Source organism: Gekko japonicus, unplaced genomic scaffold, assembly GCF_001447785.1.
Source record: "Gekko japonicus isolate JY-2015 unplaced genomic scaffold, Gekko_japonicus_V1.1 scaffold918, whole genome shotgun sequence".
NCBI classification, from domain to species: Eukaryota; Metazoa; Chordata; class Lepidosauria; order Squamata; family Gekkonidae; genus Gekko; species Gekko japonicus.
In genome coordinates, this window is record NW_015165263.1 from 363,109 (window position 1) to 384,878 (window position 21,770).

Consider the following 21,770-nt stretch of genomic DNA (forward strand, 5'->3'; position numbering starts at 1 on the left):
GATCCATAGGGAAACATGTATGCTACTAATTTCCACCTCTGAGAGTTTCTTTTTCAGAAGATGCCTCCAAAGCTCTTCTTTTAACTCTCCCAAGTTCAAAGAGCAGTTTGGCAAAGTGCATGAGAAACTGCAGAATGATAGCATGTGTACATTGAGTGTGCCAGTTCCTTAATAAAAAGCTCTTGCAAGGAATAAACTGCAGCTCAAGATGTGAAACTGTCAACAGAGTTAAATAAAATCAGTTTATGCTACTTGCCTTAAAGATAGCATTTAGGAAATACTATGCAAAAACTGTCATCTAACATACAGTAACATTGTTGAGGGTGTAAACGTTGCCTACATATTCATCCATAAATTAAAAATACAGCACCATATTTCAGTCTTGTTTCTGCATTCGTCTTAATCACAATTATATCCTGCTATTTTCCATCACAGAACTCACAGCAGAGTAAATGGTTGTTCAGAATCAGGAAAGCTGTTATTGCATGTCCTTCTGATTGTACGAGGGGACTTTGTGTAGTCAGTACACTGTGACTGACTTCAGATCTCATGATATAACTAATGCATGGATTATTTCGTTGCTCTGCAGCTCCATCAATGCCAGAATATGACACCGACTCTCCTCTGAATGAGACAGAGACAACCATCACAGTCATGCTGAAGCCAGCACAGTCTCGTGGAGCACCCGTTAGGTAAAAGATTCTTCTTGGTCTCTTTATTTGCTCTCTGAAGTTCCTTGTTTACCAATCTACCACTGATGTATCCTTATTTAAATATAAAAAGCAAGGTTTTTATTACTCGGTAATCAGAGATTAAGAGTTCTGGATATAAATTAATTTCCACAGGAGCTGCTGGCACTATTTTGGGTGCTGTCAAATTTATGGGTAGCCTAGCCTTTATGCCACCTCTTCAGAGTCCTGCTTGAGGTGGCTTACAATTAAAAACTACAGTACAATATGCATGCCATTAAAGTACAAAAGCCATTTGACATAAGCAGGAAACAGTAGACCATGTGGCCTAATTGTTCATAGCCTGTATCACTTCATGTTGCCGGTGGAGAATTGCATGACTGAATACCAGTAACCCAAAGTCTCTTTGCATCAAACATCAGCTTGTGTTAAAGAAAGGTTCTTGAATAGCCCTCTTTTTCCTATGTTACTTTTGTACATTGTTACCCAAATCAATATACATGGGTCAGGGCCATAATGTGTAAAGGCGTCCCTTGTTTTCACAGAACAAACATGTATTTTAGGCACCTATATACTCAGGATCTTTAGCCTATGAATACCAAGGTCAGATTCAGATCAACACTTGGAAAAATAAAGGGGAAATGGCTCTTAAACAAATGAGGATTATTTTATGCCCAGAAAAAGAGACCAGGGGCATGATCACATGTGCATTTAGCCACGCTATAGGCGTGAATGCTGGGCAGATTTAAAGGGCATGATTAGACACGAACATCTGGGAAGCGCCCCACACCCATCGGCAACCCATTTTGCTCTGCCGCAAAAGCGGAGTAAAAAGACACCAGGGAAAGTCCGGTAACAAACGGGTTGCTACGGGCCACTGTTAGGAGACATCCTCCATTATGGGGGAAGGAGGACCAATCCTGGGGTGGGTTAGCGGTTAATGTATACAGAGAACTGAATGTGAAATCCAGCCCACAGAGACAACGTGACAAGGTGCCTATAAATCAGTTGTTCTCTTTACTAAATGGTATAAAGTTTCACACACATACAAAACATAACAGAGTCATACAATCACAAACATACAAGTTCCTTTAGATATAAAGAAAAGAATTCAAAATAGTTCCCATAGTTACTTTGGGGTTTGAGATAGGTATTCGCAAAATACTTGCCTTATCAGAGGTTCTTGGAACTGGGGCAGCAGTAAATTGGAAACTAAGGAAGGGATTTCTGGGATTAATAGCTCTTCCACAATTCTAGAACAATGGCAGCTAATGTGGGCATGAAGTCTCTGTAGCTGTAAGGCTGTGCAGCCAAGAGAATTCACACAAAAGAGCCTTGCCTGAGGAAAAGGGGGGGGGGTTGGTGGCTAAGCCATGTGCAGGGTTAGTTAAAGTGTAGGGGCAGGGTGCTGGGTGAAGTGCAGAGATTCAAAGTGTGCTCTCTCTGCGTTATATTCCAGGTGGGGAGGGTAGCTTGCTGTGTCCCACCTTTTCTCTAAGCACAACCCATGGCTAACCTTGATTGGTTTGAGTGTAGAAAGGGGCAGGTTTTCCCTAGGGGATGGATAATGTTGTAATTCTAGATGCTAGCTTATGGTCACCATCTGGCTGGGTGTGAGGCTTGTCTTCCTGCATCTTCAAGGCATCTCCTATTGTTGTGTTGATGACCCTCTGGCTTCAGCATCTTGCCAAGGTGTTACAAACAGGAAATTGATTCAAATGCAGATTTAGGTTTCTGCCTTCGTGACATCTCAGGTCTCTCAGTAATGGAGAATATGCAGCTCAGAAGTTGTCCTTTTCTCTAACAAAGAACTCACCATGTTGTCTTGCTCCCACAATCCTTTGCTGACTGTAGGTGTGTGTTGTTGTTGTTCAGTCGCACAGTCGAGTCCGACTCTTCGCGACCCCATGAACAAGATCCCGCCAGGCCCTCCTGTCCTCCGCTGTCCTCTGAAGTTTGCTCAACTTCATGCTCGTTGCATCTATGACACTGTCCAACCATCTCATCCTTTGCCGTCCCCGTCTTCTTTGACCTTCAATCTTTCCCAGCATCAGGGTATTCTCCAGTGAGTGCTCCCTTCTCATTTGGTGGCCAAAGTATTTAAGCTTCAGTTTCATCATCAGCATGTGTAGGTGTGTGTGTCAAGCTCCATTTACATAAACACAGCAGGCAAAAGCCTGTCAGGTAAACAGACCAAGTCACAGCAGATGAGACACACACAGCCTTACCCAAGTCCATGTGGATTTGTAAGCATTGTCCATGGCATGTGTCCTTGTGTAAGCAAATATTTATTCATCAATAAGTTCATCTCCTAACACCACGGATGGACTTTCCCCTGTCTGATCACTGCAGCACGCTCTCATGGCATCGGGATGGTCTGATCAGGCCATCCTGACTCCATGCCATTCCCCCCCCTCTCAGTATGCTCATCATTGCACACTCCATAGGGAGCCCTCGTGCTGAGATACGCTTCATTGATTCCCCATTTAAGCGCATCTTGAACAAAGGGAACAAAAAATATCTCACCCGTGATTGTGTCTGATCACGCAGTGGTGGGTTGCCCCCACAGCTTCAAAGGACTGTGTGATCGCATAACTGTGGGTCAAATTCCTTTGGGGGAAATAGCCTCACTTCCCCCCACACACATTATCTCGCACATGTGACCGCCACCCAAGTTAATCTATGCAATATAGGAAAAGCAGTAAGGAAAATTACAGAATGGAAAAAGCGATGCAGTAGATAACATACAGAAACCTTTCCTTAGAAATGGCTGCCTGCCTACAGGAGAATTAAACCTACAAAGAGACAGGAAGACATACAAGCCTGAGCTGAAGAGAAATGGGGAAAGGGGGGGGGTTATCCTGAGCAGCCCAGAAAATCTACAACAACTAATGAACTCCGGCCGTGAAAGCCTTCAACAACATATAGTTTGTAAGCTACTCTGAGAGTCTGAGTGAAGGGTGGGGTATAAATCCCACCTCCTCTTCCTCCTCCTCCTCCTCCTCCTCCTTCTGCCAGACTCCTGCAGCAATCAGTTCCCAACAGCTTTCATTCAAAAAAATAAAGTTTATTGAGACATTGAGAGTATGCAGTTATCGTTAACACTTTCAGTGTTAGAACTAGCCTAAAGCGTGTGAAGCAAGCAGATATACATTATTCAAGAGGGTCCCCTGATGGCTCAGGTCCAGTCAGAGGCCAGGTAGAAATCCGCCAAAGTAACAGGCAATTACTCTCAGGAGAAAAGAACACCAGACACTCAAGGTCAAAGGCTTCGGTTGCATAGATAAAGTAACACTGGGAATACAGCAGAAATGAAAGTTAAAATTTCAGTCTCCTCCTCCTCCTTCTCTTCTTCTTCTTCTTCTCTGCATAGTGTTCCTCTTCTTCATGCTGCCATTCTGTCCTCTCTCTGTGTGATCAGAGTTTATGTAGCGAGTGGGATGATGATGCTATACAGCCAATAGGATGTGCCTACTCAGTGTCATTACAGAGGGCAAATGAAGCCTCATTGGCAGGGTACACTTCTGAAAATATCCACCCCCTTTGGCAAGGGAAGTTACATGTCCTTGTGTTGCTTATGACCCCTTCTGACTTCCTCTTTGCTTTGGTTTCACTGCCTTCCCTCTCAGACTATTAATTTGGTCTAAATAATAGGGTGCAATAGCTCAGCATGCCACCTATTCCTCATTCTTTGTAAACTATACAGTTATGCTGATTTTACCAATTGATATTTATCACCATTAAAAATCCCTGTTAATATGTCCTATAGATCAATATTCTGTATTAATTATGTCAGTTTTTTAGACAATTTGGAGCTTTCCTTGGACTCATTTCTTGCTCTTTGGTTCTTGCCCATCAGCTTACATCTCTGCCCATACCCAGGCTTGAATTATATGCAAACGGGAAGGAAAACAAAAACTCAGCCCAGATCAGCTGTCAGAGATGTTCATGATCATCTAATCCTACTTGCCATAAATGCACAGTTTACAATTATAGATATAAGTAGCTTTGCAGATTGTGGCTTATGTTTAGTTAGTGCCAGTGCAGACATAGCATTAACCATAGTTAGCTTCCAAACTAACAAGAAGGACTGCCCATGTGAGAAGGAATTATGGGGATGGGGGAGAAGGAGGAATGTGTGAGCCAGTTGGGCACTCCTTGACAAATGGCAACTTCAGCACTGGCTTTGATAGATGATGATGATGATGATGATGATGATGATGATGATGATGATGATGATGATGATGACAACAATGATGACGATGATGATGATCGAAGGGCTTTCTTATTCCACTTTGAACTTTAAGAAGATGGTCAAGAAGATTCTGATGGTTCCTGGCAACCTGTGGGAGTCAGGGGGGCACCAAGTAAAGCTTTAAGCGATGGCATGATATCACTTCAGGGGGAAACCATGTCATGTGCTCCCATCTAAATCAACAGATATTCAGTGTGCTAGTTCTGGATCTTACCCAGTATGCTTTGGGTTTCTTCAGTTGTGTGAATTACTCTGACTGATATGGAGGAAGCATTGAAGCTGACGTGTTCAGAGTAGAAATATATTTAGTTGTTTTTGTTTGTTTTTTAAAATTATTTTTGTGGTCTTCAAGAACTAAACCATCTCCTCTTACATTCCTGTTAAAACACTGTTATTGCAGCTTCTGGCTTTCAAGGGAAAAGTGATGGTATAAATCAAATTTGCTCTTTTTGATTAGGTACATAGAAAGAGAAATACCTTGTCACTTGCCTGTATTGTGTCAATTAAAAGTAAAATTCAGTAGTTCTCTTAAAAAGACTTTAAAAAGTAAACATTCATTAGGTGACGTACATAGGAATTGTGAGATATGCTGATGGAGAGCAGAAAATGCCAACTTTTATTATTTAGGATTCCCAACCCCCATGTTTCAATTTACCACCTGCTGTCCTAAGTGTTGCTATTTTCTTTCTTTTTTTATTGAACAGTCATTCTTCTATTTTTAAAGTCCAATTTGCCATGCTTTTTCCTATATTCAATAAGTGACTGTGGAAAAATGAGCCTATTATGAAAATCTTTCTGAGAGCATTTTTTTTCAAAATTGTAGTGTGAGTTCTTATTCCACTACAGTGTCTTCTAGAGAGATAATTGAAAAGTCACAAATACATATATATTATTTCCAGTGTGTGATAGGACTATTATAATGTTCATATATTTTTCACAGATAGGGCTCGGGTTGTTTTGCAAAGTTCACAAAGATCATGGAAAGCCTCGTGTTTGCCCTGATCCCCAGGAAATTGTGTGTAGACCTAAAATGTGCTTGACAAGAGCGGGAATGGAATAACAGCTTTTGTTTGCCATCTTGTCTTGGTTGGTATTGTATATGTTTCCTTTTGTCTTTTTCAAGCCAAAGTATATTTAACACCCGTTTCACTTGTGGCATCAATACAATACCCACATTATTCTGAATTTAAGAGGGGTTATACAGAGCAGTTTAGACAAGGAATGGGGTAAACCTATCCGAAGAGCATCTGCAGAAATAATTTGCAAGGAGTAATGAATTCTTTGGAGTGCCATCCTGGCTTTCTGTAGTCTTTACACCACTGCCATTTATCTTCTGTGCCATTACAGAGTTCAACAGAAAGAAAATAGTAACACAACAGTTGCTCAGCAACTATCTGAGAGTCACAGGAGCCTGGGCTCCAGAGCTGTGGTTTGGCACGTTATATTGTATTATGCATTTCAGAACTGATCTGTAACAAATAGCTTTAATCTGCCCATTGAATAACTCAGTAAAAGGAAATGGCATGGATTATTCTTTGAACAAGAATGGAGTCTTCATAGATTTAGGCCAAAGAAGCTGATAACATTTGTCTAAATGGTGACAAATGGGACAAGTTATAGGGTTGCCAGCTCTGAACTGGAAAATGCCTGAAGGTGGGGTTTGAGGAGGGACCTCAGCAGGGTATAATTCCATAGAGTCCATCCTCCAAAGCACCTATTTTCTCCAGGGGAACTGATCTCTGTAGTCTGGAAATCAGTTATAAAATCAGGAGATCTCCAAGGCCCACCTAGAAAACGGCAACCGTATATCCTATGAATTGGGGTTTCAAACAGTCCAGGTACAGGATATAGGGTTGCCAGCCCCCAGGTAGGGCCTGGAGATCTTCCAATTTTATATTTGATTTTTAGACTACAGATATCAGTTCCCCTGGAGAAAATACCTGTTTGAAACCGCAATTCTTACCCTCACTTAGTGCATTCCTATAGTCCCCAACCCATTTAAAATAATTTTAAGCCTACATTTTGTATATTGCTACAAATACCAGCGTATACATGCGTAGTATCGTATGCAGTATTCCTTTAAGCCAAATACCCTGGAAATTTAACGAAAGATTCTGGTATCAAAACGAGGAACCAACCCTTCAGTTTGACTGAGACTAACCTGCAGTAGATCATGCTTAATGTCTTGTGCTCCGGTGTGTTCTTGTGTATATATGAAAGACATGCAGATACTATTAAAAAGCAGCACTAAAGTAGAGCAAGCAACAGGAGACTGTTAATCCAGGCACACCCTCATCTGGAATGGAGTGCCCACAATGTTCCCTCTAAGCTGTGGAGTCTCGTGAGCAAAAATTCTACTTTGTGAGCTACGGGCATTAAAGTTGTGAGCGAGTAATTTGGCTCCTGCATCAATTAGTTGGCTCTGGAGCCATCCTTCCTGAGCTAAGACAAAAATCTGTGAGCTGGAGGCTAAAAAACTGTGAGCTAGCTCACACTAACTCAGTTTAGTGGGAACACTGGTGCCCAGACCTTCAGGGCATAATTCTATCCCCCATGCTTTTCTATCTCTATGTAAAGCTCTAAGGGCAAATAATTCATAGCTTTGAGGTTGGTTGTCATCAATGTGAGGATGATATAAAGGTAAAGGTAAAGGTCCCCTTGCTCGAAAGCCAGTCGAATCCGACTCTAGGGTTGCGGTGCTCATCTCCGTTTCAAAGCCGAAGAGCCAGCGCTGTCCGAAGACGTTTCCGTGGTCATGTGGCCGGCATGACTAAACACCAAGGTGCACGGAACGCTGTTACCTTCCCACTGAAGTGGTACCTATTTATCTACTTGCAATTTCTTGCTTTCAAACTGCTAGGTTGGCAGGAGCTGGAACTAGAGACGGGAGCTCACTCCGTCATGCGGTACCCGGGTCTCGAACTGCTGAACTACCGACCTTTCACAGCCTGCAGGTCAGCGTCTTAACCACTTGAGCCACCGCAGCTCCTTGAGGATGATATACAGCTCTATATATCTTTATGCAAGTCTCCTGGTGATGTGGTAGAGGTCCTGAATCGCTGCCTGGCTGCTGTGGTAAATTGGCTAAAAGTGAACAAATTGAAACTAAACCCTGAAAAGACAGAGGTAATGCTGTTTGGGAAGGTGGAGATCATTAAAGACATTGTGTCCCTACTTTTGATGTTCAGCTGACCATTGCTGACTCACAGCCAGTTTGGTGTAGTGGCTAAGAACGTGGACACTAATCTGGGAGAATTGGGTTTCATTCCCCACTCCTCTACGTGCAGCTGCTAGTATGACCTTGGGTCAGTCACAAGTTCTTTCAGAGCTCTTCTCTCGTGCAGCTGCTAGTATGACCTTGGGTGCAGCTGCTAGTATGACCTTGGGTCAGTCACAAGTTCTTTCAGAGCTCTTCTCTCAAAGGCAGTTCTCAAAAGACCTCTGTCAGCTTCACCTACCTCACAGGGTGTCTGTTGTGAGGAGGGGAAGGGAAGGAGATTGTAAACCACTCTGAGACTTCAAGTGAAGGATGGGGTATAAACCCAATCTCTTTTCTCTCCTTAAGAGCCTTAAGATTATAGTGGATCCAACATTATTGCTGGAGAAGCAAGTTAATGCAGCTGCAAAAAAAAAAGCTTTCTTTCAACTCAGTCTAGCCTGAAAGGTAGCCCTTTACCTTTATTACACCACTTGGAACAAAAACCTCCCCAGGACTCAACAGGGATATTGGATTTTTATCTCATTACATATACTAACTCATTCAGTCCTCACATATGTATTCTCAACAAAAAGGACTATAAATCCTCTATATTTTAGTGTATTTCTTTTTCAGAATAGTATATTAGAATACTGAAAAGATGTCTGCTGACATTACATCCAGCTCTATGCCTCAGAGGAGATAAATAAGATTCTGTTACTTCCCACAATTAGAAAAAATACCTTTAGACATTTATTTGCTGTTGTGACATATTTATTGCTTTACAACTATTGACCTTATAACCTTGTTATTTAGTTTTTCACTTTGCATAACTTAAGCATCATCATGTTACATGTCTATAAGTTTAGAACCTCAACTGCCATTCCAATGTATTTGAATAAGTGTGCCTTACACATGAAAGCTCATACCTTGAATAAACCTCTGTTGGTCTTAAAGGTGCCACTGGACTCTAAATTTGTTCAGCCCTTTATCTTGATACTCCTGATCTGGCCACTTGGATCCACTCCAAAGTAACATCAAAAGTAGACTACTGTAATGCACTGTACATTGCTGTCCCCTCAAAATCAGTTTGGAAACTCCAGTTGGTGCAGAATGCAGTGGCTGAGCTATTATTGGGAGCTAGATGGAGCATGCATATTACTCTCATTCTACAGTCACTTCACTGGCTGCCTATTATCAGGTTCATTTTAAGGTACTGACAATCTTATCTGTTCAGACCACCTCTTCCTCTGTGCATCTCCACAACAACTTTGCTCATTTGAGCAAGGTGTTCTGCAGCTGTCAAAACCATGAACTGCCTGTGCATGTTCCTTCTCTGTTGTATCCCCTTACCTTGTGGAATGGCCTGCCTAAAAAGGTCAGAAAGGCTTCCAGTCCTCCTGGCTTTCTGTAAACTAAGCAAGACTAAATCATTCAAGATGGCTTTTTGATGAAGGCACAGAGATGTACTGTACAAAATGATTCACAAGGTTATTTGGATAAATAATTAGGGACTGTTGTCTATACTACTGTGTTTAGCTTGCTGAAACTAGGAGTCTACTATGTAATTTTTGTATCATTTAATGTGTCATATTAACACTGATGGTTTGCTTCAGTTCTGTTTTTAGATTTCTGATTGGTCCTACAACTCTAATTCTGTTGCATTTTTTAAATAGAAAGTCCTATCCTGTTGATTATATTGATTCACTTGTGTAGTCTCCCTTGAGTCCAAATGAGAAATGTGGACTATAAATAACATAAATAAAATAGAACAAACTGTCTGCTACTACTCTCACTACGAACGGCTCTGCTATATGGTAGTCTCATGTAGTCTCATGTGTTGCATATTATTTTAAAAATAAGTAAGCAAATAAACATGTCAAAAATGTACTTGGTACCCACAAGCATACCACAGTGTCTGTCACACACCACTTGCAGGATGGGGATAATAATACTGATCTACCTTACAGGGTTGTTTTAAGAATCATTTTATGCAATTCGGTATAGTTTTAAGTGCTTTGTTCATTGTATACATTATACTATTGCACAGCTTATTTGATTCTATAATTCTGCTTTGTTGCATTCTTTTTATAGGTACACTAGTTTTGAATGTTATATTTCTTTTTTTAAAACTCTGTGAACAGCTCTAGCAATCTCCCTACTGAATTGTGCAAGTGCTAGAGGTCCCTAATTTCCATACACTAAATAAACTATTTCCGTAAGAGGAAGTTTCTCCCTCCTGTCCTGCCATCCAGACTTCCTTGACCTACCCAGATCTGTTTCAGAATTAATCTAGAGTACCAACATTAAATTAAATTAAACCTGGATAGCCCAGGCTAGCAGGATGTCGTCATATCTCATGAAACTAAACTAGCATTGGCCCTGGTTAATATTTGAATGGGAAACCACCAAGGAAGTCCAGGCTTGCTCCACAGAAGCAGGCAATGGCAAAGCACCACTTTTCATCTCTTACCTTGAAACATCTATGGGTTTGCCATAAATCAGCTGTGACTTCATGAAACTTTCCATCACTAGCAACCAATGTTTCCTCTCAGCTCTGAAGCTCTGTGTGCAAAAAGTTTTCTTTGTGAGCCAAACCATAAAAGTTGTGAGCCAGCCTACATTTTAATTTTTTTAAATTTCTGTTTACGAGCATACAAAACATTAGGGCTGCCAAGTGGGGGCGGGTGGCGGGTAAACCCCCGCTTTGGAGGCCCGATTTCCGCCGCCGCAGAATCGGGCCCCGGGGGGAACTCCGCCCCCCGAAGCACAGCATGGTTGCGTGGTCCCAATTGTCGGAGGGAAAACCCCTCCGATGATCGGGGCCACGTCCCCAACGTGAGCGACGTAGCGCATCACTTCCTGTGATATGCTGGTGGCGTGTGCGCGCAAAGCGTGCACGCACACACATTGCCAGAGAGCTCCCGGAGCCTAGCGAGGCTCCCTCGCCGCCAAGGTAAGTAGACTTGGCAACCCTACAAAACATACGAACATAAAATGTAACCATAACCTTGTGAGAATCGCAGAATGAATTTTTAAACTACATTTTGAGAATAATGTAAACATTCTAACTGAAAACAGTATCAAGTCTCATTACAGTAAATGTTTTAATTGGACTTCTCTCTTCTTCCTTTCTCAGTCTTCCAGAATTTGAAAACATTGTAAATATTAATATTATTCCCAGTAGACATGTGCAGTTTGATTCTCATTAAATTCTCCAGGTGATCTGTATCTAGCCGATTTCTAATCTTAGTTTTGATGGCATTCAAGCTGAAACCTCTCTCACAATCAGCACTTGAGGCTTGAAAAGTCCCACAAATGTCCAGAAGAAGATTGAGTTCACTAAATTGTTCTTGTTGCTGTGCAAATGTTAGTATGTCCTGGAAGGTTTTCATTGATCCAGCTTTCATCTTCTCTGCAATGATTAATTTGAAGTCCAAATACTGCTTATGAAGTAACACTTGGCTAGTCTTGAAAGTTCTTGACTCCCAGTCATCCATGTTGGAGAGATTCAATAGACAATCTCAGTCAAACACACACCAATCCTGTAATTCATTTTCTGGGAATCTTTTGTCCATGTGATCACAAGTTTGCCTAATGAAATTGAGAATGGCGTTGGTATTTACGCTAGAGTTGCCAGATGAAATTAGATCTTGTACAGTTTCATTGAAATGGACTTTGTCTTCTAGATGCTGAGATCTAATTTTCCTTATTTTGGCTTTGGTGAATTGAAATGCTTCCACAGTGGTCAAAAAGCTCTTCTGAAGAATGTTGCAAAGTTCTGCTAAATCACCAAGAACATCACTAAGAATAAATAATGCCACCTTGTATTGTGGATTAGTTAATCTTTCAAGGCAGTATTTGTGCATTGGGTCATTATCTTAAAATTAATTTAAATTAAATTAAAACTTGGCCTTTATACAGCTCATTTAATTCCTTCACTTACATTTTCATAATGACCCCTAGAGTAACCCTATGGGGAAGGGCAGTATTATTATTCCACAGTGTGAATTGCCTTATTTACTTAATAATTTCCTCCCCAGAGAGTAGCAATGCTGGTCTACAGAAGCATTTGAGTCCTGGACAAGATTTTCAGGGTATACAAGAGACTTACAACAGTCACAAAAGCTTATACCCTACTAAAAGACCCCCACCCCTACCAGGACCCCCATCCCCCCAGTTTCCCCCCTTCATCCTCCATCTCTCTCCCCCCCGCCCTCTTCAACAAATCTCGAGGGGCAAGTTACCAAGCCAACTTAACACTGGAAGAAACATCAGACAAACAAACAAATGCAATGGGCTTTCTTGCCCCGCCGGCTCTCCTGCTGGCATGCTGATCTCATGGGAGGCAAAACTCAGGCACTCGGGCACACTTGGAGGCCAGCTCCTTCCACCCCCCAAAAAAACAAATAAATGCAATGGGCTTTTGTGCCCCACCAGCTCTCCTACTGGCATGCTGATCTCACAGGAGGCAAAACCCAGGCACTCAGGCACATGTGGAGGCCAGCTCCTTCCACCCCCAAAAAACAAACAAATGCAATGGGCTTCTGTGCCCCATCGGCTCTTCTACTGGCATGCTGATCTCACGGGAGGCAAAACCCAGGCACTTGGGCACACATGGAGGCCAGCTCCTTCCACCCCCCCAAACAAACGCAATGGGCTTTTGTGCCCCGCCGGCTCTCCTACTGGCATGATGATCTCATGGGAAGCAAAACTCAGGCACTTGGGTACACGTGGAGCCCCAGTTAAAACAAAACAAACACAATGATGGGTTTTTTGCTACCCCAGTGGCTTTTCTGCCACCATCCTCGGCCCACGGGTAGCAAAAACCAGCCACCCGATCGCATGTGGAGCCCAGCAAGGGAGAGACTTACCTGATTGACCCGTGGGGCAGATGAATAGATCTTCTTGGGTGTCATTAAGTCCTGTACTCCCACTAATAGCCAGCCGGCACAGAAGGAGGGCTCTTCCTGGAGTCTTAGTTGGAATCCAAAAGTAGGGCTGGGCCCCGCAAGCACCTCCCTTTATAGGGCTTGCCCTGCAGCCAGGTGGCAGATCTCCAGCTAGAGAGCAGCCAGTGAGTCAGCCACCTTTGCCTGGCAAGTTGATGGTTGGGAGTGGGACTGGGAGGGTGGGGCTACCCACTCCTTGGGCCTGTGCACTGGGCTAAAAATCCCTGCGCTGGGCCCCCAAAATTGCTGCACTGGCACAGCCAGCGCAGCTTACAGGGAACACTGCTAGCCACATGAAGTTTTCTTCTTGTATTTTTGTAGACAAATCTGTTTTATGGACTAGATTTGGTTTGGGGCATACAGGATTGAAATCATTGTTAAGACATTGTGTACCAAAACCTAGAAGCCTTAATCCTTACTTGGCTTGGCATGGCTTGAAGCTTTAAGTAATGTGTATAGCAGTACATTCGGGGAAGCTATGCCTTTCATTTTCCATGGTCAGCCAGGGTTCTGGAGGTTTCTGGCAATTTCCTAGGCTTCTGGCCTGCACCCTTTTAAGCTAGAAATTTTCTTCTTCCTTTTTTGGCCTCCACCTTTGACTAGTAGCATGAAATGGGAAGAATAGACACCAGGAAGGCAGGATGACAAAGCATTTGTAATGCAGTTATTAGCATCAGGGCTTATATGTTTTAGCACGTGACAATATAATTGCAGCACTGCAATTATAGTGCAGACATCAAGGGTCCTGATCCATTTTGACCTAGATCTCAGACAACATTGGGCCTAATCCAGAATGGGTCCAATGCAGTGGATTCACCAAATCCAGTTCTAAAATCAGGGCTGGGTGGCTTCTGATTTCTGGTTAGAATTAAAATACTTGCTAACAAGGATTCAGTTGTCCCAAAACTCTGAGTTATGACTGGCTTGCTCCACATTGTCATTGTGTATTAAAAGTGGTAGCAGTGTTGTCTTATTCCTGAGTGTTTTGAATGCATACCGAGCCATCCAAGAAGTGAGTCAGTAATGTTTTGGAAGGAAGTTCATTCTCTCAGCAATATAATTTTAATGATAGATGTTGATTTGGTAGCTATACTTGTGAATCAGCTCAAGAAGCTAAGAATCTATTGTCGAGGTTCTGTACAAAATGGAATTGACATTCACCACTGATGAGGCATGCCGGAAAAAGCTTAGTTCTGGAGCAAGTTCATTGTACCATTCTCCATTAATATGGAATAGCTGCTTCATTCTGTGTTTGTCTTTTCAAAAGGGGAAAAAGTCTAGTTTCTCTGTAGGAGCATTAAACAAATGCTGGGGAGATATATTAAAAGAAGAGGCGGAGAACTGGCAACATAAATGGGTGGGCAGATAAGAGCAAAGTGAATCTCTTTTCTTTCTCATTCTGCCTATGTCAGGCAGTATCTCTACACAATAGCCAGCATTGTCATCTCTATCACATGGGTTCTAATATAACTAAGGCACAGCTATGCCAATAGGAACAAACTCATGTCAGTCGCTACCCTTAAGTTCCAGGGAGCAACATAAATGGACTGCGATCAGCAAGACTTTGGGGGGGAGGAGTAAGAATCTGAGGCTACCAAGGACAGAGAGCAAGCAACCTTCCTATCACTTCCAATCATACCTTTTTACTTCCCCCAATTAATTCATTGCTGTCATTCATTTGTGTGCCAAAATGCATCGCATAAGGATAGCATTACACTGTGTGTGTTGGGAGCACACTCCTGCTATTGCTCACCACTTATATATGTACCTGTTAGACTGTGCTGGAGTCAGGATGGAGTTCAGGACTGACCCCTGGTGAGAGAAGGAAATCTGGGCCAATGGCCTCCCTGGGTGCCCTCCCTTCTCCTGCCCTGCCTTCCCCTGAGGTTTTAAGAGCCTTCTCTTCCTGCCTAGGCCTAGGATTGCCAGGCTCCCATGGCCACCAGCAGGGGTTAGGGGGGTAAAGTTGCCAGATCCAGGCTGGGAAACTCCTGGAGATTGAGGGATGGAGCCTGAGGAGGGCAGGGACCTCAGTGGGATAGAATGTCAGAGAGCCCACCCTCCAAAGTATCAATTTTTTCCAAGCAAACTGATCTCTGTCGTTTGGAGATAAACGGTAATTCCAGGGGTCCCCAGGTCCCACGGGAGGCTGGCATCCCTACCTAGGCCCCAGGAGGCTCTAAATACTGCTGGCCTCCTTCTGTTCCCAGATGATGCCTGTTGCCTGAGCCTGCCGGGCCCTGAAGCTGTTGCTGAGGCCTTTCTGGGCATAGCCTCACCCTTGCCCCTGTCCCTATAGCCCCTGGTTGGGTTGCCTACTTCAGCAGTGCCTGGGCAAGGCCATCCCCTGCTGGCATCTCTTCTGGAGTGGAGGAGTGTGGGAGATGGGAGCCAGGTCTTATTCAGCTGCAGCTAGCCAACTAGCAGGTTCTTCCCCACTTTCCCCCTGCCTCTACCAGATGACTTCTGTTGTAAGAGATGAAGATTTTTTTAAAAATCAAGGGTCATTTCCTGCAGGAGTGCACAGGAGCAGAGCTCCAGCAGTAAAGAGCCCAGGGGGCGGGCACATGCAACAAGCCCCACTCCTGCTCCCAGCAGCCCTCAGTCAAAGCAAGAAGCAGCCAGGTAAGCTGCAGAACCCAGGTAAGTTGCAGAGCCGGTCCAAAACAGTCCAGTGGTACCTTTAAGACCAGGTTTTATTAAGGTACAAGCTCTCCCTCCTCTGTGAGGACAGATCTGCATGTCCCCCCCCCCATAGCTAGCAATCCAAAACAGTTCAGTGGAGCCTGAGCGGTGGGTGTTGCCTTCTGACACACTTCCGGTGATGCCAGGGGGTGTGGCATATGCAAATAAGTTGTGCTAATGAGTTATGCTAATGAGCTCCTGCACCTCTTTCTCTACGAAATGACCCCTGTTTAAAATATATTAAATAGCTCTAGTTCCAACAGGGATTCTTTGGGGAATCCATAGCAGATATCTTAGATAGGCTGATTGGCAAGTCTCTGACTAGACAACCGTTTGGATCTGTGCATCTTTTCATTTCTTACATCCAGGCCACCTGGTGCACAGTGTGCTGTATGCATTTGCACCTAAATATAAATGAAACAGAAGATGCCTGAGCCCCACTTTTGCTGCTGTAGACTGAGGCATTTCAGGACTTAATTATACCACAGGTATATAAATTACGGAAACATGTTAATGCTCCCATGAATAAAATTATAGAGGGCCTAATTGAAAAAGCATAAACTGAATTGAAGAATTCCTAATTATAGTTTGCTTTGAGGTGTTAATTTTCCTCCATAATGAATGCATAATTTTCTTGGAACCAGAAAAGGGGGCTGCTGTATTAGTGCGTGGGCTGCAGATGGAATGAGGGGATTATCATAAATGCGGAGCGAAGATACAAAGGAAGCCACCACAGCAATTACAGTATTTCAACTGTGAGTTCCACTTCTGTCTGTAGAAGTTATCAAAAAGCAAAAGCTAGACTTCCCAGAGAGAGTAAGGTGGATTTGCACATGCAAAATTGCTCTTGTTCTCTGTAGTGGGAAGTATTTCCAAAGGAGCCAATAGCATCTCCTTCCAGTATTTTGCTTCAGCTCTGTGCTATCAAGGCTGCTAGTGGAATGAGGCACACTTCCCCTCCATTCATGTATATGTCTGGTTCAGTTATTTCATTTCAAATCCATCATGTGACAGTGGGGAAAGGTCCTGAAACTATATGGAAACTTGGAGAGTTTTTCATGTTTATGGAACATAGTTGAAAAATAAAATAACTTTTAATGGGGGGAAATTTGCAGCATTATTTCAGAAGGATTTCAAATGCCTTAATCTTTAAAAAGAGATTATTATTGCTTCTTTTCAGTCTCATCACAGTGTTTTTAATTGGTTTTTAAAATGAAGAATACTTTTTAAAAAAATCAGTTCATAGTATAAGAGTACATATGGTAGAGGTGTGGGGCCAGTGCTTCCAATGACTGCTTGCTTCGGTACTGGAAGTGAAGCCCTCCATGATACCAAAGCAGAAGCAGATATTGGTGCTACTTCTGTAGAGCGGAAAGGCTTTTAAAAGTGCAGTCTGTCACATGCCCTACCCTTTGAATTCATTGCTTCAGGGGAGGTTCTCACAAGCATCTCCTGTGCAATGGGTGAAGCATGTGAGTGCATATTACCTTTTTGTTTTCAATTCAATTTATTACGGGTCTATATGACCGAAGTCTTGACCAAAAGAGAATGCAAAAGGGGTAAAATAGGTACATAAAATTGACATAAAATATGACAAGTACATAGTCACAATCAGTAAACATATAAAACCCAGGCATAGCCCAGAGAATAAAAAAGACCTAACTACACTTGGGGCGGAGCCAACTAACTAAAATCCTCCGAAGATTAAAAATCGGTGTAGGTGTTTGCAAAGATGATAAAACTTTCAGTGTTTCTTGAGAGCGGCAACCTTAGCCAGGAACCGTGCCACGTTAGCTGTTATCAGTCCATCGGCATTTGAAACAGATAGCAATACTGAAAGCTCCCAAGGTTGCAAGGGAAGATTCATCTTCGTAAGAATAGGAATGATATATATCCCTCTATCTTGAGTCCAATGGGCACAGCGAAACATCAGATGGTATAAAGTTTCAATTTCACCAGAGTTGCACAGACAGAGGCGATCTGAGTAAGGTAAGCCTCCAAATCTGCCAAGCGTTACCATTGTTGGAAATGCATTTAAGCAGGCCAGCATAAAGGTGCGGCGGTGGTATGGAATTGGTAGCGATGAATGAAAATCCAGAAATCTCTCTGGAGGGGGCAACCCCAGAGCCAAAGGAGAACAGGTGCGTCTGGCCCTGGCCACGGTGCTAGCCCAATCCAACTGTTTGAGTTTCTTCAAGGTTTCCTCGAGCTGGAAGGGCAACAGCTCTTCAGTAGGTGAGGAAATCGGAACTCCCAATGTCTTGAGTTTACCCACAAGAAGGGACAACCAAGGGTTGGATGTCGTGTCCTTTAGGATGAGACAAAGAAAACCGGCCTGGGGGTGATGACTTGGGTCAAATAGCTTAAATCTCAACTTGAATGCCCTTTTCCAAGCACGTGCTTCGAGCGAAGATTGAACCAATTCCATACGAAGGACAGTCCCAGCAACACACCGTGGAGTTCCAGTAATTCTCCTAAGGAAGGTGTTTAACTGGGAATCCAATTTCTCGTCCATACCAGCAATCCAGATTTCTGCGCCGTATAAAATTTGGGAGACCACCTTCGCATTATACACCTCGATGGCAGGGGGAATCCGCTTAGCCCCCTTTGTACGGAAGAATCTTTCAACCAGTGCCGTGGCAAGTCTAGATGACTTTTTGACGTACGTCAGATGAGTGGACCAGGATAGATTATAACTAAAGACAATACCAAGATATCGGAAAGAGGAAACCCATTCTAGTTGACCATCCCCAACTTTAAAATGTAGAGAACCTCTTCTTCTTGTAGCAGAGAAGTGAAGAACCTTGGACTTTGCATAATTCATGATAAGCTCTTCTTTGCAATAGTCCAGAAAAGCATTGACAATAGACCTGAGTCCAACTTCAGATGTTGCCAATAAAACAGCATCATCAGCATTAAGTAAAAGTGGTATAGGAAGACGAGCTAGATACGGGGAATGTTTAGCTCTTCTTTTAAGAAATGGCACCAAATCATTAATGTAGATGTTGAACAGGGAGGGGGCCAACAAATATCCCTGTCTAACTCCCTCCTGCACTGGAAAGGAGTCTGTCCTGATTCCTGAAGAATTCACCCGGACCGAGGCAGATGTATTAGAATAAAGAGCCATAATCAATCCCAGAAGTCTGCGGTCAATATTGGTGTTCAATAACTTTTCCCACAATCTACGACGAGAGATAGAGTCAAAGGCCGCCCTCAAATCCATAAAGGCCACATAGAGACAACCTCTTGGGCGCAAGGAATACTTGCCAGCGAGATGGAGAAGCATCAGACAATGGTCTGTAGTTGTAACACCCTGTCGGAAGCCACACTGTTCAGGGAAAAGGAACCTCTCTTCATCGAGCCAGTTCTGGAGTCTCTCCTGGAGGAGTGCAGAGTAAATCTTCCCAGGGATGGCTATAAGGCTGATGGGTCATTGGCATCCCCACCTTTATGGATAGGTACCACAGTAGCTGTCTTCCAAATACCGGGGATATTAGCTGATTGGTTGATGTCTGAAAACAGATGGGCCAAGCGATGCGCCCACCATTAGGGGTTCACCAGGAATAGTTCTAAAGGTATAAAAACCGGGCCCACCGCTTTGCCACGCTTCATCTGATTGTTTTCTTTAATACCAATAGTTAAACACCAACATAGATGTAACATTCAAAATGCATCAACAACCGGTTTCAACAACCTCCACCCTTAGGTGGTTCTGGAGAGGGCATCCACAGTAACATTCTCCTTCCCTTTTATGTGCACAGTGTAATCCGTACAAGCAATACAAGCATCAATACACCAATACAAGCAAAACTTTTAACTCCGTTAACTCTGTTAACAGTTTACCCACCAGCTTTTTAAATGTGGCTGGGACTTCCCTAAGATCAAATGCTAAGACTATGAACTCTAAGAGTCCCTTTCTGGTCATCAGTGCAGTTTTCAGATGGTCCTTAGGATCCATGGTCACCTGCCAATATCCTTTTGTTATCCTTTAGTGAAAATGAAATGTGCAGCCCCAATGGTTTCCACTAGTTTATCCACCCTTGGCATCAGATATACATCTAACCTTGTCTAACCTTTGATAGTCAACACAAACTCTGAGTGTCTGATCTGGTTTGGGGACTAAAATAACTGGTGAAGCCCAAGGATTTTCTGAATGAACAATAAGTTAAAGTTGAAGGCTTTTGCAGCCGGAGGTGACACAGAGAGTATTCCATCTATCTGTGTTATACCTGTGGTGTAATGACGTTGGAGACATTACAATACCTCTGAGGATGCCAAGTCACAGCTACTGGCGAAACGTCAGGTTCTACAATGCCAAGACCACAGCCACAGAACCCAGAAAATCTACAGCAACTAATAAGTTAAAGGTTGAACACTTCTTTAACCTTCCACTTGATAATGATGGCATTTGGGCAGTGACTCTAAAAGGTGGGAGAGGATTAGGTTTGGTATCTCCAGTATTGATCTTGTGTTGAGCTAACTGGGTTCTTCCTGAAAAATTGGAAAAGATGTCCTGATATGCCATTAAGACAGTGTTAACCTGCCACTGCTGGTCTTTAGTCAGGGTTGGTGCCAAATTTACCTCACTAACCATGTTTCCCTTGGTTATCTTCACCCAACCCATCCCTGCAATTTCATCTTTTTGCACTCCTCTGGCCATAATGACCAAAAGGCTTAAGCATGTTTATTTGAAAAATTTTACACTGCCCCCCTTCAGAATTTACGTTTACCAGATAGTTTACATTTGAAACCTTGTTTACAACTCTGAAAAGTCTTTCCCAAGCTAATTTAGCTTGTGATTTCTCCGAGGCTTCAATACAAGGACTTGGTCTCCTGGCTTGAAGACTCTGTCTCTGGCTTTGGCATCGTACTAGGTCTTCTGTTTCTGCTGGGCTCTGTTTCTGCTGCATGTTGTCTGCAGCAGCTGCTCTCAGCTCTTTCAGGTTCTCCTGTAGCTCCTGAAGATAGGTGACTACATCTCTACTTTCAGTGTTCTCTCACCTCATCCACATTTCTTTAAGGGTGTCCATAGGCCCTCTTGCCTGACACCCAAACAGCAGCTCAAAGGGACTAAAGCCAGAACTATTCTGTGGCACTTCATGATAACCAAATAGCTGATGTTGAAGTTGCTAGCTCCAGTCGTTAGGATGTTTCACAGCGTAAGTCTTCAGCATGTGGTTCATGGTGCCATTGAACCTTTTATTTAGATCATTTGCTTGTGGGTGGTAAGCTATGGTGGTGAGTTGTTTGATTCCACAAGCTTGCAACAGTTCCTTCATCACTTGGGATATGACTGTGATTCCCAAACCTGTGATCATCTGTGTGTGCCCCCACTTTCCCACCTGTGATGGATATTAGGGTGCCATCTGGTAAAGTAAAGAAGTCTTAGGTTTTAACTTATAACAACATGGTTTTTATAACTGTAATTTACTGAAGTGTTGTATCTTGATTGTTGTAAGCTGCCCTGAGCCCTGCTTGGCAAATAATGGAGCAGGATATAAATCTAATAATGAATGAATAAATAACAGGGTGCTCTAGTCTTTGCAATGTGTCCCAGTGCTACTACTACATTACAGAGAAGCAAGGCAGGAAGTGGTAGCTATGTCTCTGCAGCAGCCATTCGGGGGGGGGGGGCTTGGCCCTTGGCATCTGCTCTGTGATGCCCAGTCCTGAAAGCTGCCCAGGGACTCTTGTGCCATCTAATGGTTGTGACAAGGGCATTGTTCTTTCCTTTTTTTCCCTGGTGAGTAGAAAGAGCAACACAGTGGTAAGCATGGTGCGTGTGTGCACGCATGTGTGTGAAGTGCCATATAATCACTTCCAATTTATGGCAAACCTATGAATTAATAACCTCCAAAAATTCCTATTCTTAGCAGCCTTCTCAGGTCTTGCAAAAGGAAGGCCATGGCTTCCTTGATTGAGTCAGTTCATCTTTTCCTACTGCCTTCAACTTTTACTAGCATTATTGGGGTGTTTTCCCCAGTGACCATGTA

General features: G+C 43.2%; 1 protein-coding gene across 1 annotated transcript in view; it reads left to right on the forward strand.

Annotated features, from left to right (window-relative positions):
* The window catches only part of PTPRT (protein tyrosine phosphatase, receptor type T), a 604,328-nt gene that overhangs the window by 362,603 nt on the left and 219,955 nt on the right, over positions 1-21,770 (forward strand). Inside the window, exon 10 of the mRNA XM_015410192.1 lies at positions 590-692. Coding sequence (XP_015265678.1) covers positions 590-692 — 103 coding nt within the window. The remainder of the gene's footprint in view (positions 1-589; positions 693-21,770) is intronic.